General features: G+C 39.1%; 1 protein-coding gene and 1 pseudogene across 10 annotated transcripts in view; both read right to left on the minus strand.

Annotated features, from left to right (window-relative positions):
- The window catches only part of Lama2 (laminin subunit alpha 2), a 586,947-nt gene that overhangs the window by 125,910 nt on the left and 435,216 nt on the right, over positions 1 to 25,821 (minus strand). For 9 of the 10 annotated variants that reach the window (XM_087190273.1, XM_087190276.1, XM_087190275.1 and 6 more), the window contains 4 exons: positions 25,509 to 25,595; positions 21,550 to 21,743; positions 6,211 to 6,353; positions 2,264 to 2,362 (listed from right to left, as the gene is read on the minus strand). In XM_087190273.1, coding sequence (XP_087046399.1) covers positions 2,264 to 2,362; positions 6,211 to 6,353; positions 21,550 to 21,743; positions 25,509 to 25,595 — 523 coding nt within the window. The remainder of the gene's footprint in view (positions 1 to 2,263; positions 2,363 to 6,210; positions 6,354 to 21,549; positions 21,744 to 25,508; positions 25,596 to 25,821) is intronic. The other variant, XM_087190272.1, reaches the window with a different exon arrangement.
- Positions 10,528 to 16,939, minus strand: LOC106009468 (rho GTPase-activating protein 20-like; annotated as a pseudogene).

Consider the following 25,821-nt stretch of genomic DNA (forward strand, 5'->3'; position numbering starts at 1 on the left):
ATGAGCTATTAAGCAGTGAAAAAATACAGAGAATCCTAAGTGTATACTACTAAGTGAAAAGAGCCAATCTGTAAAAGCTACAGATTGAAGGATTCCAATTATATGACATTCTGGAAAGACCAAACTATGGGGATAGTGAAAAGATTAGAAGTTGTCAGGGATTTGAGATGAGGGATGGATGAAGAAGTGAAGCAGTGCAATGATTCACTATTCTGGGTCAGTGAAACTATTCTGTAGTGTACTAGGATGGCGAATGCATGTTGCTAAATGTTTATGTAGAATATACAACATCAAGAGTCGATCTTTCAAAAAATCATGGACTTTGGATGATGTAATGTATTATTGTAGGTCCACTGGTAGTAATGATGCACCGCTGTGAGGGGAAGGTAAATACTAGGGGCGGCTTTAGGTACAGGGGAGCAGGGAATAGACAGCTCTGCACTTTTCACTCAGTTTTGCTTTGAACCTTAAGCTGCTGTAAAGATAATTCTTTTTACAAATTTCGAATGAGAGTGTGTGCTAGAATGATGAAAGCATGTGGGTGAAGACACAACAGAGATCCGACAGTCCCAGTGAAACATTTCTTGTGTCTCTAGGCTCAGATGGTTCATTTCAATAAGCTTGGGAGAGCAGGGTTGTGCCTGTTACCTTACTTTTATCAGTAGTGTATCTTATGGCCTGGAACATGGGAGACCCAATAATTACCAATGATGGAATAAATGAATGAACAAAAGGCTACTTGTTTCAAGGAATTGTTTTTCTAATTACCTATGATTAACTAGACTACACTGTCCAATTTTTACATATTTCTCATGTACATTTTTGGTCTTTGATTCCATGTTTTATCATATATTTGCATGTAGTTGACTATTTTTTTTTAGTATATATGCTGCCGAAGCAAGCACTATTATTATCTTAATGCTGACACATAAATACACACACACACACACACACAGGGACACACATTTCTGTGACCGAAAGATCCTTGAAGACAGATTAAGCCTCATTAATATTTTTCATATCCTCACATTTACCTTGGACTTTGTACAGGGTAAAAATACAAATAGAATTGAATTGAACTGAATTGAGTTTAGTCTGCCATGACTCATTTAAAGTCATTTATTTAGTAAAAGTAACAACTGCAAAATTATTAAATATCAAATTAATACGAGAGTCACACACTCATCAATTTAATTGTGTGTCCAAATACATTCAGCAAGAAATGCCATTTTGTATCTCTTCATTGCATATTGCTGGCTGGGGATTCTGAGAAAGTGTTTAGCATGCTGTTGTAATATCGGGCCATTGTTCAGCATTATGTTCTTAGAAGCCATTTGATTTCCCTGTGGAAATTTTCCTAATCCAGCAGCAGTTTATATGGAAAAGTACTGGGCCAGCGGGAATCTGGGGTGGGTCGTTCTCAGACCCCTGAGTTTAGAGAATTGAATAGCCACTGTTAGTTCATTTCACTGTCATAGCCTGAGGCAACGCTTCTTTAAAATACAAAGTGCACACAATTCGCTTCAAGGACCTTCTAGTTGCAGCATCCTTTGTCATTTAAAGCTTAATTTTAGGTAATCCACTGGTTCCCCACTTGCAAACCAGTTTCCTTCTTCATTCATCTCTTGACCACAAGATGGCAGACTTTATGCTGTTTTCTTCCTTCTTTACCAGCAAAAAACAACCGTACAACTATCAATTCCTAAAAAATGTCTGATAAACACAACATGAATTTTACATTCTGACCCTAAAAGGTATCTTAAATACTTTGGATGTTCACAACAAAGAAGGTTTCCTCTTTTGTGCAGGAATACTGATTTAGACTATTCCTATACAAATGCTAAAGTCCTAGGGGATCAAAGAGACTACAAGAGTTTTCATTTGTTTTTCTTTCTCTTTGCATAATCAAGGACAGTGCTTTTGAAACTTAGAATTGACAAAAAAAAACTTTAGCACAGAAACTACTGTGTAAAATTACAAAAATGCATTACTATTTTGATATTTTAGTCTTTGTCCTTGGTACTTCCCAAGTACACCACTTGGTTTATGGTTTTTTGGGGGGGTGGGGGGGGGTTGCTACCTGACTCCGAGATGTGAAGCAGAAGTAGCAAATCATAATACATCTATTCCACACACCAAATGGGAAATTAGAAAGAACAAGAGCTGTATTTCAGAACTTTGAAGTCATAGTTCTTAATGTCCACAGAAACTAAGTTCTCAAGCTCTAGCTACTTGGAAGATAGTCACAGTTTCACCCACTTACCCGGGCCAGAAGCTCATTCACTTCTGTCACCAGCGTGTTCAGATTGTCCTCTCCCAGCTGAATGAGCTTCGCTGGGGCCCGCTGAGGGGAGAGCAGGTGCTGAAAGAGAGTTCACCCCATAAACATTTTGCTGAGTGATTCGCAGTAACCATAGGGTTGAACAGAGCACAGTTTTCCTATGTACACAAAGATTTAGAATTTTTACCTTCGGGAAAGAGAGAGAAACTTTCAAGTAAGCACTTATACACTGAGTGCTATTCCAAATACTCAACCTAATAGTAAAAATTGCAGTAATTTATTGAGAAATGACTATGTGCTAGGCTTGTTCCTTTTCTTTTTTCCCCCCACTTAATTCCTACAAGAGCCCTGTGAGGTAAATGTCATTCCATTTTGTGGACAAGCAAAATGTGGCTACGAGAGAGTTAAAAATTTACACACGATCATTCAGCCAGTAATGGGCAGAGGTTAAGGCTCTTATTCCAGACATCAGCAATGCAGTTTATAAGGAAGAGAGAATAACAGCCCCACATAGGGAGCCAGCTAAGTGCTAACTAGCTTGGCCTCATGCTGGCAGGAGCTGGTCTTGTGTTCCAGCTGAGCCATGTTCTCCTATTGAACAGAAGCCATCTCAGGGGACACTCATGTTAGAGAGGATTATTCTGTGACAGCGATGGATAGAAAGAGTATGAAACCACTCTGCAATCTTGTCTAAGCACAGACATCACCATGTCTCGAGTAGGCCACAAAGTACCTGGCTTATAGGAATGACCAATGTCTCTTTGCTAATCATGGCTTTAGCCTCTCTCTGTCATCCCTTTTTCTAGATAAGATTTATTAGACTACTCAATCGCAGAATCAGGCCTTCTCACTAATAGGACCCAATGGAGCACAAAACTCCTATTTTTTTGGAATCTTCCCCCAACCCGACTAGCTGATGCCCATGTACTCTGTTTCTCCTCATATCCTCTTGAGACACCCTACAACTCCCCATGGTGTTTAGTGTCTGTGCCTGCAAGGAGTTAATAAACCCACTTTGCTCCATTCCATGTCCAGTTTTGGTGGTCTTTGGCTGGAATCGGGCAAACATGGACACGGTGAAAGAAACTGAACAAGGTAGTTAAATAATTTGGTTAAGTTTTGAAAATTACCAAAATGGGATCTTAAATATCCACATGATGAATGAATTATGGAAGAAGAAAGTAAACACAGAGTCAAGAGAGATTGGAATTTAAGGGTAATCAAGGTCATCTTGACCAACACCAAGACAAAGGACAGTGGGTTACTAAAGCCCTTGGTTTAGATGTCCACGATTTGGAATTTCTTCCACAGAGTGCCTTAGTACTTTGTCATCCATTGCTTATGTATTGTTTCAAAGTCCAACTGAAATGCTTGTATTTCTTATTTCATTTATTTTCTTTGCATTACCTTTTGGATGTAGAAGATAACTGGTCGGCATCTCTTTCGTGAGGACTCTCTACCTTTGTGAACACTGGGGCTCCAGTGCAAACTCAGCACCCTCTGGCTTTCAGGCTTTTCCTCGGTATCGCCCTGGCCCACTCTGGCCTCCAGCCTTATCTTTCACCAGCAGGTCTGACTTCCATGTCCACCAGACAGCCCCATTACCCTGCCTCCTAAGTGCGATTCAGTGGCTAGAGCATGGGTGGGCAGGGGGTCAGGAAGACCTCCTAGGTCCACCAGGGCAAGGCAGTTGCTCTTCTCTAGTATTTGCAAAGACAGCTGCATCATTCAAACATTGTCTCTGCACTCAGTAGCCGTGAAACCTTGCGCCTCTTAAAAATCTTCTGTGCCTCAGTGTTGCCACCTGCAAAACCTAGGTAAAGTCGTCCTTCCGTCTTAGCTCAGGCTGCTCGAAGGAGGAGTGCTACAGACTGGGCGCTGGAATGGTCATAGTTCTGGAGGCTGGCAGTTAAGGTCAAGGTGCTCACCAACTTGGGTCCTGGCAAGGCTCTGCCCAAGGCTCTCTTCCTCCCATGTCCTCAACCGGCAGACAAAGAGAAAGAGGGGCGTCTCTTTCCATTCTTATAAGGCCACTGTTCCTCTCATGCGGCCTTCACCTTCAGGCCCTAGTCTAATGTTGATCACTTCTCCAAAGATCTCACACTGTGGGTGCAAGTTTCCTGTGGGTAGGGAACATCTGAGCCCCTCCCAAATTCCTCTGCTGAAATGTCAGCCCCTGAGGTGCTGGTGTGAGGAAGGGTCAGGTCATGAGGACGGGGGACTTGCTCCTTTCTGGATGATACCCTAGAGCAGCTCTAGAGAGCTGGCTGTCCGCTTTCCCCATTGGACACAGCAACAAGGTATCACCTGTGAGGAATGGTCAGACACAATCCACCTTGCACTTCCCTGTCTCTAGAACTGCGAAAAATAAATTGGTTTCTTATAAGGACCCCAGTCTATGGTCATTTCCTTTAGCAGCCTAAACACACTAAGGGCTTTAGCATATGAACTTGGAGGGGACACAGGCATTCGGCCCATGACTCTCTTCCTGCTTCTTGGAGTTTCTCAGTGAGTTGTGCACGGAATCATGTGAGACTTTAGGTAATTGCTTGGCTTTGCAGTTAATATCATTAGTCATTCTCACTATCCTCATTAGTTTCCTCTTCCAGAAAACAGGGATAATAATAATAAGGCTACAGTCAGGATTAAAGAATCTATTTCCTGGATGACTATCTGGTACTGCCAAAGGAGCAGATTTGAGATTTCTTCTTCCCATCCTCCCCGATACTGTACTTCTTTGCCTACTAAAATGGTACTTACCCTTTAAGGTCACCATAAATTATGCTCTCATTAGTGGTTCATCCCTTAGTTACTCTGAATCTTACTAATTTCTGAATCTTACTAAAGCTTTGTACTTTATTCTACTTCAAATCTTTATAAAGCACATAGTAATTATGTGTTTTTTGCTAATTGCTTAATTATTGTTAAATGATTTCCTTGACCACCTAGAATCTAAGCTTCCTGAGGGCAGTGACAATATTATAGGAGCCAAGAAACATCCAGGGAACCAAGTGCAACCTTAGAGCACGCTGCAATTTTTCAGTAGATCTCAGAAATTGACTGATAGCGTGTAATTACCCACCTCTCATCTTTTAAAATCAACCCCAGTTTTCTTAATGTTTCTTCCTATCCCATTAACTACTGAAAGCTTTAACAATTCTTGAGAATTGTGCTTCTCAAATTGAGGCTTGTGGATATGCTTTCTAGTTCTCTAGAACAAAAACTGAATCTTGGGCTTTTATTTTGACAACAACGTTGAGTTAATGTAAGTGGCTGTGGATCCTAGGGGAGACACTGGGGAGATGGACACCAAGCCTGCCTACATGACTGCATGCCTGATCCTGTGGCAAGTTGAGCACTGAAGTCACGTGTGCTTGTCAAGTGATGCCAAGTGTCATTTGGGGACCCCTTGCAAGGGGCTCTCTAGTTCAATTTCGGAAGGGAGGAGAACTGAGTCACCCCGTCACCCACAGGGGAGGACAGAACCCACATGCAAGTAGTCAATATCATACTCTTGTTGCAAGAAGCAATTTACTTTTGGCAAAATCGTATTACCTTAGATTAATGTTTTTAATTTGAATTTTATCGGTTTCGTAGGCTTTTGTGAGGATTAATTTGTTTTGATTTTATGGAGCTATAAGTATAAGGAGTACCTGATTTTACGTTTGTACAGTTTAAAGTCACATAATAAAACTAATTTAGGCCTAATAGTGGGCAGTGCATGAGACTCTTTTCCTTTAATAGCAGTCTCTATATTATAGTGCTCAAGTTTGAAAAATCATGGGTTAGAAAGTCTCTGGACATCACGAACAGCTGCTTCCCTCGATCGATCTGGGGCCATGGGGAAAGCAGTTACCGATTATGGCCAATACAGCTTGGGAAACTTCTGTTGCTCAGGCCTTGGCTCTTGCTGTTGTGCAGCAACCTACCTTTAGCTCCTGAGTCATATTTTCCAGACCATACAGGATTTTGTATGGTGCAGGCAGTGGGCCAGTGAGGTTGATTCTCATGGCCATCTGCTCCAGGCGTGCAAGGTCACCGAGGAGAAGGCCGGTACATTCGTCTCCACAAACTGTGAGAGCAGAACGACAGAGAATATTTACTCCTGCCAACCAGCCCAGCCAGATGTTCAAAGACTTCAGCTATGAAATAGCTTATGGCCTAAGCATAACTCAGTGAAAGATGGTGCTACTCATCTCAGATAATTAATGCTCCTGAATGGATGACATGGGGAAAAAGACGAAACAACCAAATAAGAGGTATGCCTGTCACCCAGAGCCTGAAACATAGAGGAGGATTCTGTAGAAGCACCAAAGAGAGGGAATCAATGCAAGAATGCAAAAGCAGTAAAGGAGAGGGGAAGCACAAAATAGCAAAGTAAAAACATTTCTTTTTTAGCCAACACATTCTTTAGCTTTTATCACTCACAATTCAGTACAGCTACAAATCCTAACCCTGAAGATTAACCTTATCCAGTATCATAGATAAACAACTGCCAAGGCTCACAAAAGTTTCATTTTGTTTGTAAGTACCCAAGATGCTACTTAAAACAAATACTGTACATCTGATCTTTCCAATAATTAGAAAGAGGAACTATGCAAATTTGATGGTGCTGGAGAACAGCTGGTAGTAGAATTGAGAGACAGAAAAATGCATTGTCTCCCTATTAGGAAACAAATCTCAGAAATAGTGTGATTTCTACGATTAACATTGATTCTTTGGAGGGACTGAAAAAATAGATATTTCACTTGGCAATTTTTGGTTTTGTGTTGTGGGGTAACAAGATGTATCTTCTTACCAAAGGAGCATGTGTGGCCGTATTTATCACATGCATGAATGCATGCACGCAGTTACACTTTCTATCTTGTGTTCTGCTGATAGAGGTATCAAAACCATGCAGGCATTAGAAGAGAGGAAAATACATAACATGGCCAATACTGAGATCCGGAGCAGCATTGGATCATGCCCAAAACTGGCAAGAATTCAATTAGTTCCCTAAATAGCACTCCCTTGAGTGGCTTAATGGAGAGAAAACCATTAACAGAAGCTTATAAACAAAGAGAAGTAGTACAGAGGGTGATTTTTTTGATAGGACAGCAGTTAGAGGTGAGTTACAATGTCCCTTCCCAGGGCTTAAACTGCCCCAGCAGGGCGCTTAATGAAACAGCTCCTCACAGGTGACACCTGCAGCCTTGGAGAATCACCTGCAGGGCTTTGCAGGCTCCCAATGCTTCACAAGCTGAGCAAACCAGAGGCTTGGGAGGTGGGAGCACAGGTCTGGGACTAGAGCTGTGATTCTTACTCTTCCAACCAGAGTCGAAGAAAATCTGCACTTCATCGAAACTAAGTAAAAGGAAGAGAGGTGGTCCATTCCCTTGTGCAGTGCAAGCTCCAACACACTAATCTACACAAAACGACTACAGAAAACACAGCAAGGGATACAATTAAGGACCAAATTGACCATGTCTAAACACTAAGATCCACAGGCTGGCGTTTTACCTACGCTGGGCCTCAGAATCACTTAAAGGACTTCCTGAAATCACACAGGACTGGGCCACACACCAGGTTTCCGCCTCATGAGGTGACTGCATTTCCCAGAGTCTGATCCTTGGCCTGAGAATGTGCTTTCCCAACCACTTCCATTGCGTGCTTGATACGGCTCCTCTGTGTACCACGCTGTGAGTACCAACCAGGGCGGCAGTCTTGGTGCAGCCCGGGACATCATTAGAATGTGCAGTCTGCCACCGAGAAAGGTTCCATGTGGTCAACGCACATGAAAGTGGAAAAGTGTGAAGATCAGTGATTCCCAACTTGGGCTGCACATTGAATGACATAGGAATTTGTAAAATACAGGTACTTGGGCCTTTCCCCTTCCCTTCTCCTGAGACGCTTATTTGCAGTGTCTGTGGTAAGATCCAGGCATTTGTACATATTTAAAAAGACCCCAGATGATTGATTCTGTCTTGTAGCCAGGGTTTAGGACCACTGGGCCAAATAATAAATGGTGCGGATGCTCAGGGCTAAGGAGAGGAAGGATTCAGAGGAGGTCACTTTGCTTGCTGTCTTCTCTACCCAGGACTCTTAACCTTCATCCACCTGGCTCCTGGGTGTTCAGGTCAAGATTCAAGTGTGACTTCCTCAGAGAAGGCCCTGATGGTTCTGAAGTTACCATTACCTGAACTACTCAACAGTTGCTCCTGCATCCCCTTTGTTTTATTATATTAATGCTCGTGCTTGTACTAGCTGCTGTATTTCATTGCTTACATATTTATAGTGTTTTTTTCTTACTCGAGAAAGACCTAAAACACCTTGATCACAGTGCCTAGGAAACACAGCCAACATTCAATAAATATTTGTATATTCATAACTTTGTGAAAGAAGAACAAGAAAATATTTTGGACTAACAATGGCAAAAGTCAGTATTTGAGGATGGCCTGAACTCAAGTTCATGAGATGGCAAGAAGATTGGGGAAGATCCTGGCCAAACACGAATGTCTGCATGTAACAGTGGTATGTTTGACACACAGATATGCAAGGCATTTAATAAGAAGTTGAGCCCAATTAGAGAGAGAGAGAAATAAGTCTTATGACTGGGGAGCCAGGGACTGATCTGAAGAAAGATACCTATGCTGATGTCTGCTAGAGGGTATCATTCTTCAGGGTTAACCCAGAAAGATATACTGGAATGAAAGATGGGGGAGAAGAAAGTAAGCACAAAACATTTCCAGGGAAGACACGACACCTTTAGGCTGCTGACCAGATCAAAGCAATGGTCATTGCTGGGGAGGATTAAAAATGGTTACAACTTCCGTGTTGCTGCTCCCTGTAAGAGATCAATTCTACTTCTTTTCATCTCAAATATGGGTGGCTTTGTAACATATCAACAGAAAGTGATAGAGGGACATTTTTTGACATCTAAGCTTCAGCCTCAAGGGTTTTATAGTTTTTGCTTCCATGCATTTGAATCTTCACTTCCTGAGTACAATCCTAGGTCAGCCTTTTTGAGAGAGGAGTAATATGGCAGAAAGAAGGGCTGGCCGGCTGGCCACCAGCTGAGTTTCTACTGGGTGAATGGGGCCATCTGGGAACTCATGGCAACCAAAGACCCAGGCGACTGACCTCGTCTAATTTGTCCATCTCCAGAATCACAAAGCTATCCTGTACACAGCTGTCATTGTAAATTCTGGAGTGACAACACAGATGACCAATGCACTTCCCAAAGTTTACAGGAATGATTTTGAGTGTGGTTCCAAGCCAGAGATTTCCAACTTGCAATTCATAAGTCAAGGACAAGTATTTGTATAAATATAAATGTTTCTTTTTCACTGAGCCCAGGCAAGTCCCATTTGATTTTAGTGAAGTTGTATTTTTGGAAGATGTTCTCAGAATGTAAGCAAGTAACTTGTTCTTTTAGTTTTCAGTTTCAAGATTCTGAAAGATAACTAATCATATGATATCTCATCATGATTTCCAAGGTGATCTGTTCTTCAAGAACCTTCTTCTCTAATTGATATACAATGTATAACTTATTTCCAAGAAGATTTTGAGTCAGGTGGTTGATAATAATATGGATGTTTCCAGAAATATCCACAGCTTTCTCAGTTTTTGCTTCATGCAAGAATAAACTAGTGACTGGAATGCAGAACTAGAGCTGATTTACTGTGATATACTGCCGAGTAAATTGCTGAGCTGAAATGCCAAGAGCCATGATGAATACTGATTTTTCTCTCATCTATTCTACCCCCTGCCCATCTGTTTTGGTTCCTCATCTTCAGTTGTTGAAATGAAAATGTATTTAATTGCTCTTTCAAGGGCTCATACATTTCACTTTATGTCTCTTTGTCCAAAGGTCTATTATTATCTCATGTCTTATGGTCTCTGTATTTGCTTTTGGGAAACAAAGTTGAAGCAAATTTCCATAAGTGAAAGGTAAGTTTTATAATATGCTCCAAGTAATATACTAACATCTGTCTGAATGGGTCGGAAAGACTTATGGATATGATAGCCATGGGATTTTTTTCAAAGCTTTTATACAAGCCTGGTTCATGTAGTTATAAGGTGAACACATGGGGGCATTGTGCCCTTTACATAATAGAGTGCTATTTTATTCTGACACAAAATATTTTACTTAGACCACAAGCCACTTTATTTGCCCTCAAGTCTAAAATGTCGGGCAACAGACATTGGAAATGGGATGCAAATGAAAAACAATGTCTGTTCACAATGATAGGAAGAACTGAAGAGCATATAGAGAAGTGGAATATTCACATTACATGAACAACTGGCGTTTGATAAGTGTGCCTGGTAAACTAACACCTATCTCATGATCAAGGCCCCAAATAACCTCTCCAAACCATTCTCCTTATTCAGCAATACAGATAAGCCTATAAAGTAAAATCCTGCCTATAATGCATGAGAGCAAAAGCAAATATTTCAAGACTATGATTATATTTTACATGACTAAATGTTTCCGAGGCTTTGCCTATAAAAGTGCCAGGATAAATTTGTGTCTAATATTAACAAATGCAGTACTAAATTCAGATCATTATAGCTGAGCACATGTAAGGGGCAAATCATGCAGCCAGTATTACAGATCTTTCTGTTCACAATTAGTACAAAATATTGCATTTCTACTAGGGTCCTCCATGCATAATAATTACTGGCTTACTGTCATAAAAATTCACAAACTTCATTCAAACCAACAAAGCTGGAGCTTAAATGAGTACACTGAACACTCTGAAAAGGCCAAACTTCTTTACCCATTTTAGGTAAAGATACATAAATTATCTACTCTAATCAACTAGAGATAAAGGAATAAACATACATTTTTAACAAAAGATAAAATATTTGTATATTTAATTAATCTTTTAGATGAATGCCACTGATATTCCTCTAGCTCTGGAATTTATGTGTCTCTTTCCCTTCATCTATTCAAGAAGTAAGTTTTAGATCAGCATATTTTAGGGATTATTAAAATAGACTCAGTTAGTCTGTATTATCTATAAATAAAGGCAATATATAAAAATTTGATTTCAGACTTGTTAAGAAGGTTTTTAAACCTATTATTTCTTTGACTAGAGGGAAAGGTATTCTATAGGCTTTACCTGAGGCTGGGAAATATGTTCATGTACCGAGTTGTGAAATATATATATGTATAATATATAATCTATATGATATATACAATAAAATACTTGAATTAAATGGATTTCATATATAAAAATATGAAAAACAAGCTCAATATAGTTCAAAGATGGTGTAGCTTTCAAAACCAAATGGAAATTTTTAAATTTTGAAGATCTATAAAAAATAATGAGGCAAAAGCTTTTATTTGCACAAATATGCAGTACATGGCAGGCAATGTATTGTGTTTTGCCATCATTACCTTACCAAATACTTCTAGCAATTCTATGAGGTTCGTACTATTAATAACCTCATTTTACAGATGAGAATCGTGTCACAATTAAAGTGTTTATGAGCCTATAACAAATGCATGTAGTTAACTTAAAGGAAAGAGAAATATAAGATGTTCATAAAAGTAGTTTTCAGTGAGTTAAAATAATCTAGAATTAGAGATAATTACATTCATCAGAGACTGCTAAGCAGCACAAAACATCATGGCTTTGGAAAAAATGTTCACAAAATAGCAGTGATGACAATTATAGTCAGGAGTTAGTGAGCATCTATTATCCTCAGATAGATCCTATACATGTATGTAGTATTTTACTTTCATGCTACAGATGATGAAATGAAGTTAAGAAAACAAATCTAACCTAATGCCACACATCTTGTACACGATAGGCTAGGATTCAAACCTATAGCTGCATCATAACAGCAAGGTTTCTTTGTATGAAGATACTGTCTATTTTGAGGCTTCCACAGAATAATGAAAGAGGGTTATATCATCTTCTAAGACTTCCAACTTAGTCGTCATATTGGTCTTTGAGGTCAATAAACATTTTGGACATAGACAGATTGAAAATCCAAGTAGAGTTTAGTTTACTCTAAAAATAAAGCTTGATTTAAAGGCAATCATGATCGGCCTTCTCTATATGATAATTCAACTGTGCACCTACTTACTCTGCTAACAAAACTATTCTGATGTGAGGTGTGAACTCCTGAAACCAATTCTCAACAGCAGAAAATTATCCAGAGTCAGAGTGACAGTTGCTGTTTCACGAAATAGTAGCTGGACCAGGAACAAGAAATATAAGCATGTCCTACTAATGGATCAGATGAGTAGAAGATGCAAACCAGGGGAACAGATGTTGCTTTAAAAGACTGATGAACACCTAGATCTGAAGAGAATACCATGGCTTGGAGTTTGGGAAAGCTATAGCAGATATGTTGGCCACGGAGCAGAAACTTACTTGGGCAATACATGGGCCTAGACATGGAAACGTTTAGGGGCTGGGACGGAGGAGCATAAGGCATAGTCATAGATTGATGGAGATGAATTCTTGGGTCTTCATCATCTTTTAGAACAGAATTTCTTTGCAGTGATAGCAATAGTCTATTATTTTGTTCGTGCTCATATGAACAGGAGACAATAACTACCATTATTAATCATCATTGATTATAATAGATCAACAATGTTCCAGCTACAATAAGGGCCTTTGGGTTATTGTGATGAGGTCCTTGCAGGCAACTGGTATCGAGAACAATAATCTTGACAGTGTCACTGCAGGTCAGGGTCGAGGACACTTCCTGACTGCTTTCACAACATCGGCAGACAAAGCATCATCTTACACATTATATTTTGTATAAAGTGTGACTATCAATCATAAAAACTGATATTTCTCAATTACCTCATACGGAGTCATTATACACAGTAAATATCAATTTCTTTTAAATTCTTTTATTGGTACATTTTAGGTATGCAATAAGTTTACATTTATCATTGGGTGCTTGTACCTGTATATGATGAATCTTGGTTCCTATTTTTTTCCCCATTACCTGTGCACCCTTCACACCCTCCACCCTTCCCTATTTACATAGATTTCATTTCCATTTTTTTCCTTTTCTAATAGTTTTTCCTTTCCCTTCTTTCCTTTCCCCTTACCCTCCCATCACTCCTACACCTTTGGACCTTTTAATATTTCGAATTATCAATTATTTGCTTCAGTCATTTTAATCCTTATTTACATTTTCAGTTTCTCACACTAGAGAAACTATTCAGTATTTACACATGTGTGTCCTATTTATTTCACTTAAGAGTATGACCTCAATATGCATCCATTTAGCTATAAATGTCTCTAGTTTCTCGTTCTTTATGGCTGAGTAGTACTCCATTTTATAAAAAAAAAAACCCACATCTTCTTTATCCAGTTTCCAGTTGATGGGCACTTGGGCTGTTTCCAAGTTTTAGCTATTACAAACTGTGCTGCTATAAACATGGGTGCATATATATCGCTGTGGTATGATTCTTTTAATTCTTTTGGGAAGATAGCCAGCAGGGGAATAGCTGGGTCAAATGGGACCTCTAGTCCTAGTTCTTTGAGGTATCTCCATACTGACTTCCACGGTGGTTGCACCAGTCTGCACTCCCACCAACAATGGAGAAGGGTTCCTTTCTCTCCACACCCGGGCCAGCATTTGTTATTGGTTGATTTCATGATAGCAGCCATTCTTTCTGGGGTGAGGTGAAATCTCAGTGTTGTTTTCATCTGCATCTCTTGAATGACCAGTGATGTTGAACATTTTTTCATATATTTATTTGCTGCTTTTACTTCTTTGTCTGAGAAATGTCTGTTCATTTCAGATGCCCATTTATGAATTGAGTCTTTGAATTTGGGGGGTCTGATTTTTTCAATTCTTTATATATTCTAGATAGTAGACCATTGTCTGAGGTACAGCTGCTAAAAATTTTTCCCCACATTGTAGGTTGTCTCTTAGTTTTGTTGGTGGTTCCTCTTGCAGTGCAGAAGCTTTTTAATAAGATGATATCCCAGTTCTTGATTCTTTGTGCTAGTTCCCATGCTACTGAGGTTTTGATCATAAAGTCTTTTTCTATGCCAATGTCTTCAAGAGTTCTACCTAACTTATCTTCCAGAAAGTTTAGTGTTTCTGTCTTAATATTTAGATCATTTATCCACTTCGATCTTAGTTTAGTTCATGGGGATAGATATGGGTCTAGTTTGAATCTTTGGCAGGCTGAAATACAGTTTTTCCAACAGCATTTATTAAAGAGGCTATCTTTCCTCCAGTGAGTATGGTTGGCTCCTTTGTCAAAGATGAGGTGGCTGAGTATGTCTGGAGTTGTTTCTGCATCTTCTAATCTATTCCACTGATCCTCAGGTCTGTTTCTTTGCCAGTACCATGCTGTTTTTAATCACAGTAGCTTTGTAGTATAGTTTTAAGTTGGGGATTGTGATACCCCCTGCCATGTAGATAGGAAACCTTAGAATCCTGACAGTCGATGCTGGGCTCTGAGCAGCACCTGTGTTGCCACAGGCTTTTTGGAGCATCTGCTGCAGCTGTGGACAGGTAGCTGGGTATACATGTGCTGGATGTGGCCCCAGCATGCTCCCCCAGGGACACCTTTCTGTTCATTACTGAAACATTCACCGGCTTGGACCCAGAGGCCATTTCATCTGAATGTCTTGATCTGTAGAGTGGTCTAAGTCAAAAATCACTCAGGGTTAAAAGCCCTTCCACCTGAGACTGCTCACTGGCATAGTCACTGTGTTAAGACAGAGTCCATGCTTCTGCTACCCTAGCCAGGTTTCTTTACCAAGTCACTACCTGGAGCATCACATCCTCATTTAGCTCATTTTCTAGGCTGTCATAGGATGAGTCATTCAGCTGGACACAGAGGCGTCTGAGGAATTCTCTTTAGTGTCATATCTCAATGAAACCTCTCCAAAGAGAGATGTGATTTCACATCCAAATATCCTACAGCAATTGTCAATCAGAAATTGTACAAGCAGGGAAACCTTCTTTGTAAATTCATGTTCTGTTTCTGGGCTGGAGGAAGTAGAAGGCCAAATAAGGCTTGGAGTGACACATATTGCCAAGTTACATGCAGTCATCTGATTGATAGAGGAATTTTTCTCCATGTTGTATAACACCCCAAACAGATATCTCAGGAGAATGATACTGGCTCTTGGAAGCTGGTCCAATAGACTCTGAATTGTATTTATTTTCTCTTCATCATTTCCTTGATCCATTACACAGACCCAATGATCATAGATATCTAATAAAAAAATTACTTCCTGGAATGATTTGAAGAAAGTCCTTTAAGACAGATGTTAGCACAAAAATAGATTCACAGTCTATGTGTACTTCAACTCCAGAATTCAGCTTCTCTTTTAGCTCTCTGCAGGATTTCACATTGGCTGACTGTCTGAAGATGCCCCTTGTAAGGGGGCCTTTTTGATTAAGAAAGAAAAGCATATCCAAGACAGACTGGGGCAGATTATCATTTTCACAAATATCTTGCAGAGAAACTCCAAAGAGCTGTCCTGGTATAGGAGATGTTGGCAACACAGGCAAGTTGTCCAGGTGAGCACTAGAACCACGCCAAAAGGCCCTGTTTATGATAGATCTCCTCCTCCTGTCTTCTGACCTGAATCATTTAGATGCTGGGTGGCAGCCAGGCAGCTGGGCTTCAGGATGAACTGGCACTGCATCTCTCAGGCAGCTGTTCCATGAGGAAGGGCTCCTGGAGATTGGGAAAGGCTGGCAGAGTCCTTTGATCCTTGTGGCAGAAGTGTGGTGTCTCAAAGATGGTTCATTTTAATTCCATGGGGATATTTGTGCCCAATGAGTGGGTATGGTGCTGCTTCTTTTCCAGAATTGACACATAACTGGTAATCTCTCTCAGAACCAGTTATCCCTAGCACTCATAATGACATGTTGATAACTTCATTTGCTGTATCTGAATTCATTAGTCTTATAGTTTTAGAATAGGCACAATTCCCAAAGTCCTTGGCGAAGATTTTGAGGGGAATGCTCTTCGGGTAGTACTTCTCTTTCTCTAGACTGATGTATCTCTGAAGGAGAGAGAGCCATTTGTCCTTTTGTTCTGGAGAACTGAATGTGGCCACAAAGTTCACTGTGGGCCAGCCCAAGAGAAATGATTTCATAGCATTGGTGTTGACTTCTCCCACTTCATCCACACAGCTGGCTGTCCACATAGCAGTTAATTTAATTTTATTTTTTATCTTAAAGTTATTCTTGTATTTGACTTTGACTACAAGAAGCAGGTCATTGAATAGGAAAAGATGCTGCTCCTGCCTCTGCAGGCCTCTTTTGAGTTCTACCCAGCCATCAGTCAGCAGAGTCCGACTGCGGCACACAAATGATGACAGCGATCCACAGGTGTCAACACCAGCAGAGGGACTTTCCCTTCATCTAGGTACCTGGGTTTCTGCAGCTGCTGCTTCTTGAAATGAGAATCAGTGAGATGTTTGGGGGATTTTCACACCGTTGTTATGGAGATCTCCAGGGCCCTGGTATTAGGCTGTTTTTGGAGGGCTTTATCCAGGATAAGAGGTGGAGTACCCCTCCTTTCTGCTGGTGTTTTCATTTTCTTCTTGGTGCCTGGGTCTCCCGCGAGCCCAGACACTCCCGTCAGGGAAGAGGGGCGGGGCGGCTGTCCCCCTAGTGTCTCCTGCTGGGGGGACATCGCTTCCACGAAGAAAATCTTCAAGTAAGTCCCAGCTCAGGAGGAGTCTAGCAGTCATGTCCCTGAGGGGCAAGGGCGCCTTGCTCAGGCAGGGAGCCGAGCTCTGGTCCACGTGATGCTCCTCCAGTCAGGCCACTTACCGCAGGGCTCCGCTCCGCGCCATGGCTGGAGCGACTCTCAATTTCATTTTTATTAAATGCTACTTCAGGCATTTTTTGTGCAGTAACATCTTGTCAACAGTCGCTAGTTTTAATTTTGTTTCTCCAGGAGAGTTCTGTATTTTACATTGCCACTCATAACCTATCTTAAATATCAGATGAGCTGTTCTCCATTAATTGTGAGTCACGAGAAAATAGAACCAAAGCAGATCCAAGGCTTGTGTTTCATAACACAAAATTTTACTATTGAACAAACAATGACTTTCTTCTCATTCTCAAATTTCAGAAGGGTAGACGATTGTGGAAAGAACTGAAGGGATCTGTAAAACTTAAGTTACTAAGCAGAAATTCTGCTTTGAGAAATCCCGTAAGATACCTACCAGAACTCTCCAACATGTGTAACATGTATACAGTGTACACTTGTCCCTAATAATTTCTATTTTTAAAAAAAGCTATGAAGTTAATCTAAATTCCAGAGTAGTGTGTTATTTCTTCTGCCAAAAGGAAAATCTCTATTTGACAGTTTCTGATGTAAACACCCATCATAAATACCACAATCTTTTAAAATTTAGAAGAGTCTCATAATTAGCAGAAAACATAATGGTACCTTGATTCATGAATTTAATTCTTTCCATGATTCTGGTCACAAACTGAATTGGAGAAGATCCAAGTCAATTTCTCCCTAAGGTCAATGTTGAACGTAAACACTGAATTTGATTTGGTACGTATGTGTATACATATGTATCATTTCATATATATGCATTGTTTCATTTCATACCTTTAACCCATTTTATCTTTATTCTTCACTGAGGTAAAATGAATTCTAAGCCCAGAAGAAATAAATGAATAAAAGATTGGCTTCATTAATGTTGAATATACGGAGTGCACCATGTTGACTTTCTGCATTTTGCATTGGAGGCCAGCCAAGAGATTAAGGAAATAAGATTTGTAAGGCAAACTTTCCCAGATTTGCAAGTTCAAATCACAGCTCTGTGGAAGAGTCACTGTGACCCTTTGGAAAGTGACTTGTGGTAGCTTTCTGTCACTAAAAGCAATGTCTGAGATAATCAGTTTGTAAAGAGGATTTATTTTAGCTCACAGTTTTGTTAGTTCCAGTCCAATGGCAGCTGTCCTCACATCTTCCAGCTCCTCATACGTGTCCCTGGGGGCAAAGACAGGAAACACTCGAGGAAGCAAACTGAGTCCTCACCAAGGGCAAAGGAGAAGAGGAAGGGGGCAGAATCGAACATCTCCTCTGAGTCCATGATCCTTAGGTTTCCGGTGGTCTCACACATCCCTCAAAGCCCCACTTCCGCCATCTCCCAATATCACTCCTCTGGAACCAAGCTTCCCCCCAGTGCAGGGACCTTGGTGTGGACTCCACAGACCACAGTATGATGTAAAGTCCTGGAATTCAGTTTTCCTATAACAGCATGGCAATAATAATACATAGGGTTGTGTCAACAAGTAAAAGAGCTGCTTAGTGAATAATTAACACAGTGCCTGGTGAATGGTAAGTGCTCAGTCAAGGTGACCCTTCGAAGAGCTTGCTGTTCTGATAAACCCATGTGTGACGAAGGGAATGCTTTAGGGAATGCCTAGAATCTGTAGGTGGACAGTGATTAGTCATGTCCAGGTGTTGACTCTGTTTGATGGAGTTGATAACCTTGATGGGGCTAAATTTGGTTTACTAACTGTGAGTGCCTCTGTGTCTAAATATTTCCTAATGCAGATATAGGTTATTCCTGTAAATTCATCATCATAGTGATGGAAACGCCACATCTAAAGGCCTGAGTCCTGCAGGAAATTCCATTTCAGATCCAGTAAAACCCTAGCTTGCTCATGGCACGCAGGTGTTAGTCTCTTTTAGGAAGTTAGCTGGACAAAGGAAGCTCTTCCATGATTTCTGTATTTGTTCTCAGTGGTCTGATCTCTTCATCAGAATTTTCTACCTTTTGTTAAGAGGATTAATCTAAATTTACAGTGAGTATATAAATGCTTCCCACAAATAGGTAGCTCATCTGAGACAGTGCAATCAATGAACATGCCTAGGTCATTTATTGGGCATTAACAAAATACAGTGCATAAGACAGGCTGATTTAAATTCTGTTTCCTAGAGAATTAACTAAAAAGAACAAAATTAACTCCCATTCATGCACTCAGCTATCTGTGTGCTAATTTAGGCAAAGTGCCTTACTTTGTATAGTTGGAACTATACCAACAATCAGTACCAGCTATTTTCATACCTATTCTCTGTCCTGTCTTGCCCTCCTGGGCCTTACAAATAATCCTACTATGATCATGTACGATGAAACAGGCTCTGAAGATCCACCATGCCAGGTAAACCTGTTCTTTCATTCCTTGCCTAATTTTGCTCAAGGATATAGATATATCTTACAAAGAGAATTGAGAATAAGCCAGAATTTTGTCCTTCCTTGTACTTTGTCTTGATAAGTCATTTCAAAACCAGGTGTAGACACTGAGTCCTGGGAAAGCCACACAAAATAGAACTACAGCATATTTTTCCAGAACTGTAGAAATTCAAAACGAATGAGAAAGAAAGAAGAGTCTAAAAATATTCTATGCGGCAATTCTTAGAGTTGAACTAATGAAGGGAAAAAAAGACAAAAAGAACATTCCTAGAAGTGTAAATCACTAAAGCCCAGGAGATTAGCATAAGGAACCTCTACAAATTATAATTATAAACTGTTTAGAAAAAGATTCTGCATAAAAAACGTCATCTAACATTCTTCATGTAGGAATAAATCACTATTATTTGTACTATTATTTGTATCAGCATTTCTAAGACACAGTAGGTGAATACCACACCTAGCAAGTGCAAGCTCATTTCCCCTCGGGACAAGAATGGTGCAGATGAACATCTGAGTGCTCCTGGGATTTTGTACGTGGAGGATCCACATTTTTATTACTATCACATGGGATGCATGGCGATTAGAAATCTGTGACCGGAAAAAAGTGAGTTAAATTTTCTTATCATGGGAAACTTACTTAAAAGACAAATAAAGTATTGATCATCAACAGAAAAAAGAATTTGAAGCTATTGTTGATGGGCAGAATGCCAATTCTATTTTAAAGAAATGTTCAGAAGATGGTTCCATTATTTAACATTCCAAGATTTTAGTGTACTATTGTTCAATTTTGTGTACGAAATTAAACATACTCTTTTTAAAGTTTACATCTAGATATTTTACATAATTGATGATTTATAATTCAAGGATTATTTAGATCAATGTTTATATTAGGAATACCTCAATATTATCTAGTTGGTCATTTCCAGGTTTGTAATTTAACTTGAAAGAAATATTATGAAATGTATTTGGTAGTCTACTTCCTTTATTATCAGTAAAATGTCATTAAACCTGGAAAGAGTAAATATGTATATATCAATAACTGAACATGATAATAATAATGTTTATATTTAATCTCCTCCCTCTGTTTTACATTTATTTTTACTTTAAGTGTAATACATTTTCATTAAAGAGAATTAAAATATAAAAATTTTAAAAACTTATCTTCCCAAACATTCTTATGCAGTCTTAATTTGCTGGCATATTTTTAAATCCAGGCCTAGCTTTTGAAGTAACTCACAGAAAACCAGAGCACAGGCAAGCATTCTTCTAATTACAATGCTATTAATAGTTAGACTCATGTAAGAAGTTAATACTGACATGCATACTTACATTAAAATAGGTAGATATTGAAATAAAATGTGCTGAAATAAGCTTCCTTATAGAAAGGAATATCACAGTACAACACTGCTCCCCTTAAATTTATAAATACTCTACTTCAGATTAGAATTTATGTAAGATTTAAGAATTGTCTTTAACTACTGATTTCAATTTACTATGACACCTCTGAAGTAGAATGAGGAAAAAGACAGAGATGGGAGAGAGAGAGAGAGAGAGAGAGAGAGAGAGAGAGAGAGAGGGAGGGAGAGAGAGAGACTTCCTTTATTGTGCATGTGAGTAAAAATCTACTTAAAGACTTGAGTTCAGTGTGCCAGGTTTTGTAGTTCAAGAGCAAGTTATAAAGCATCATGCTCATGGATTTCTGCAAAAGCTAGGAACAGAAAGTCAGTTATAATTCCAGGCTTAACATGCCTGTCCAGCTCATTGCAAATTCAGGAGGATTCTAAAAATTTAATATACTCGGATCTTTAATCTGTCAAAAAGGCAATGCCAACTTTAGGCAAAACTGCAAAGCCTGAGATGTACAAAAAAGTAAAGTTCTCTTCCAGAAGCTCTGTTGTGGTCTTCGAGGAACTGACTAAAGTATGCTGAGGATTTTCTCAGCTCTTCTTGGCTCAACAGGATGGAGACAAAAGCAGCAGGTGAACAGCAGAAGGTGGAAAGATAGTGTCAGGAAGACGAAAGAGTAGCGCTAGCTATTGCAAACAGGAACAAAGTCAGTCCCGCGATAGCACTGGGAACGAGACAGAAGCTAAGTTAGTAACGGATACGTACAGACACACGCCGTGCCCTCGCGTGCATGGCCGGGTTCGCAGCCATCACACTTGTGCCCTGTGGCTCCCGGGCGGCACATGCAGAGGCCTGTGACAGAGTCGCAGGGGACAGGCAGCGAGCCGTAGGGGTCACACTCACATTCTTGGCAGGAGCCTCCCGGGCTGCTTGGGCTGCCCGTGTAGCCAGGGGCACACCTGCATTCAAATGGCAACAAAGCAAAAGAGGTTAACAGCAAGTCATACCTCTCAAGGGTACGTGAGCGCATGTGCACGTGCGTTCGTGTGTGCTTTATTTTAAATGAAACAAAACTGATACCAAGAATCAGGAGCATGTAGATTAGGGGGCCAGCAAACTTTTTCTGTAAAAGACCAGGTAGTATATTTTATGCTTTACTGGCCAAAAGACAAAATCAAATTTATATTTTGAGAAAGAAAGTTTCAAAGTTTTTGTTGTCGCCACTGTTGATGGAAATAAAATATAATAATAACTGAATAGAAATTATTTTGTAGTAGCATTTACTAAAGTAAGAGAATTACTAGCTGTATTCTTTGAAGTATCAAATTTTACTTAGTTTCCAGTTTAGTGCTTTGCATCATCGAGTTGTTTGTGAATGTTTACCTACAGCAAGAACCAGCTAAGGGCCAAATTTGGAAAAATCACTGGAAATGTTCTGCCTGTAGTTTGCCCACCAACGCTCCAGTTCATAAACTTTTCTTAAAGTCTTTTAAAATTAGAAATGAATAAAATTATGTATGTCCTGGGCTTTTCTATAGTCACACATTTTAGCGATCAAAATAACCAAATAAAACAATGAATTTTACTAAATGAGGAAAAAAGGCACAATCAATGGTAATAAGCTACTCAGGTTTTCAATTTAATTCTATTTATCTTTCTTTTTTGTTTTTAACCACATCTTCCTCAGGATGGATTTTTCACTAGGTGCCTGGGAAAGAGGGTTAATATTATGCAAATAAAATCTGTAATACCAACTTGAGAAATTACAATGGAAAATCCAGCTGGATGAAGTCTGACTGCAACTCATTCCCTGATTCCTCCCTACCCATGTATCTATTCATGGAAGCATATACCATATATACCACCACAGACCACCACAGTAGCGGATGTTTGGTAAATGTGAGATGCTAACAAGGCCCTGTGTTTCTGCTTTGTCCAGGACAGTGCCACATGTTGGGCTGTCTTGGCATAATTCTCAACAATAATTCCTGTGCCTCATTAGAGGGTCTCTGGTTGTACAGTAAAAAAAAATATATATATAGAGAGAGAGATAGATAGATAGATCTCATATATATATATGTATATGAGATCCACATAAATATAACCAACAGTCAGAACTTTTGTTCAACAAGTTTGAGAAAGTGAGAAACAGTAAGAGGTTGGAGCCCAAACCTATGAATATGGCTAGATAACCCTAGACATCTTTAGCAGTCAGGGATGGTGGAAATTTACATGGCTTATGATGAAAATGAGTTCATCCTGTGTTGGATAGAAAAGGCAAAGCAGAAAGAAAATGATTTGTAACATTTCTCCTTCTACTTTACTGTTTTTTACTGTTATTTTCTAATGTAAGATTACACTCAATAAAAGTGTTAAGTAAGTCCTCATTATTTTTTAACATTCGTAGCTGAAATAATTGTATTCTAAGCAGGTTCAAATTGATGAAATCTTCAGAGTTTATTGCAAGAGGAATGAAGATAAACTAAGGGGAGGGGTTTCCATATTATAGGGATAATCAAGAAATTTAAGCAGTTTTAGATCCCGCTGAGTTTGGGCAGGTCAGAAGGTGATTAAATGATTTAAGAGGCTCTCATAAGTGGAACAAATTTATTTATCTGGAAGGTTACAATAAAAATTTAACCCAGACCTTTGGTTTAATTTAGCTGAATAGAAGCAATTTTTCAAGGAAATACACTCTGATCATTTATACGTTAGAGAAGATGAATGCGAAGCTATAAGAACATTTAAGAATTGCAGAAACAATTCAAATCGTTCACATTTGATGGTGTATGATCCTGTTCATCTATCTCCTGTGTGAACTGTCGACTCTTACTGATTAAACATTAATGGATATTTAGAGAGTGGATTTCTGTAATGTCTGTGCTTTAAGACAGTGATTGTCATGCTAGAATACCCTTCCAGTGTTTTCTATACATAGGCTTTTGAAGATATGGGGTAATTCCAGTTCTAGTTATGGTACAAAACATTTTTGGTATAATTTACTGCAGATAATTTCCATGGCTCCCAGGATGTTTTTAGTTTTCATCTTACTGGTAGATATAATGTGTGCCTATCAACAAATACCAAAGAACACTGGTGGTCACTAGATTAGATATACCTTTATCATTTATAAGCTACATCCAACTGATGCTTGTTTCTTCAAAAAAATAACAATGTTTTTGGATTTTGTATTGTGAGTTGTTTAATTGCTGCTAATTTCTGTTGGCATCGAAATTACAAATGCATTGTACATATGCAAGTAGCAGATATTGAATTACTATGCAAAGATTTCTATTTGGAAATATATCTTACAAACTTATAGAATTTGAATTTATAAAATTTGAGTCTATTTAATTACTTTCCTATTGCCATTATTAATATAGCCATTGCTGGTTAATAAAAGATTCTTAAAAGTGTGCTGATAAATATTAATATTAGTTGATCTTTGCAAAAAGATTCATAATTTCAGGAGCTCCTACGAGAATACAGGGAAGGAGTAGGCAATGTAGAAATAGAAAAGAAAGAATCCAAATAAGGATGGGATTTCAGGTGATATCAGCCTTCGCGTGATTCCATAGAGAGGTATGAAGGATAAATAATATTCTGCTTATAGGCAGAACATATTTTAAGTATTCTGCCACTTAGTCCTTGGCAATGGGCCACCAGAGGTAGGTTGGGTAGATTCTATGGCCTTTTGTACCTCCTGTTGGAAAGGAGGCTTCCATCCAGGTGCATGGGTGGAGCCTCAACACTGTCCTTGTCCCTTACAAACTTGATGTTCACAATGTCACTGCTTAGCAGGTAGACCACTGGCTATTTTCATATTATACATGAGAAAAATGAGACCAGGACCATGTGGCAGAATTAAGTCCATGGATCTTTATAAAACTTTTATTCTACTGCCCATTATGCTAACATTGTCATGCACCTATCATGTGCATGGTTAATAGTAGTTACTCCCCATCATGACAGAGATACTAAAAGTGGTGTGACAAGTTTGAATTTCCAGGACACCGGTCTTGCAGAAAATTGGTATCCAAAAGATGTCAATTACAATCTTAATAGTCTGAAACTGTATTCCTTAGCTTACTGTTTGAGTTGCATTTATAATTTAATAATAGCTTTATACATAAATTATAAGTTTTATAATTTCTTATGGTAAAAGGAAGCATTTACATAACATCGTTTGCCTGTTAAGAAGGGGAAGTCAGTAATAGATACTTTACTGCATCATTTGGGTAGTATTAATTAAAAATGCTTCATATCATTTATATTTTGAATTATGTATGTGCTTGTAGGTATGAGACCTGAGTGCTATGGAAAATGCTGTGTGAGCAAGTATCGATAGACAGCATTTTCCAGTGAACTAAAATCAGAACTGAGTGGCAAATTTTTAATTACACGTAGCTATTGACAAGCTTCTGAAAATGAATTTGATTTATGTGTCCTAATGGAATCATATCTACCATCATATCTACCCCCTGCTATATATACTGAAGCATGAATCAGATAATTCAGAAATACTTTGGTATGTTTAAGAAACTCTAAATATAAGATGGAAGTAAATTTCTTTGGAGAGAGTCTAAAAGACAAAAAATAATTTTGAAAGCACCTTCTAATTTAAACAATTGGAGAACAGGAGAGTGGTGACATTACTGAAAGCATGAATACTTTTCTATTTTGACTCTGCCCTCGGGGTCACAATGCATGAGGACTGTCGGTACCTTTCGCAGTACTGGCCTTCATAGCCACGTGGACACGCAGTGCAGCGGTAGTTATCCAGGCCTTCCACAACACAAGAAGGACTGAAGCTGAACCAGAAAGGAAGAAAATACTGTAAGAAGTCTCTTAATTTACTTATTTTACAAAATTAAATCTTTCTACTCATTATTCAGATGCCTGCCACATATTTTTTGGGTGGTGATAAATGTCATATTTATCGCTACTGGTGAAATTCTTATTTAAGGATAGGCTATCACAATTAAGTACTATTACTAATAAACAAATATTGGTTAGTTTTTTATTAATTTATAAAGT

This window comes from Heterocephalus glaber, unplaced genomic scaffold (genome assembly GCF_053883595.1).
Source record: "Heterocephalus glaber isolate CG9 unplaced genomic scaffold, H.glaber_assembly_v1.0 deba00001550, whole genome shotgun sequence".
NCBI classification, from domain to species: domain Eukaryota; kingdom Metazoa; phylum Chordata; class Mammalia; order Rodentia; family Bathyergidae; genus Heterocephalus; species Heterocephalus glaber.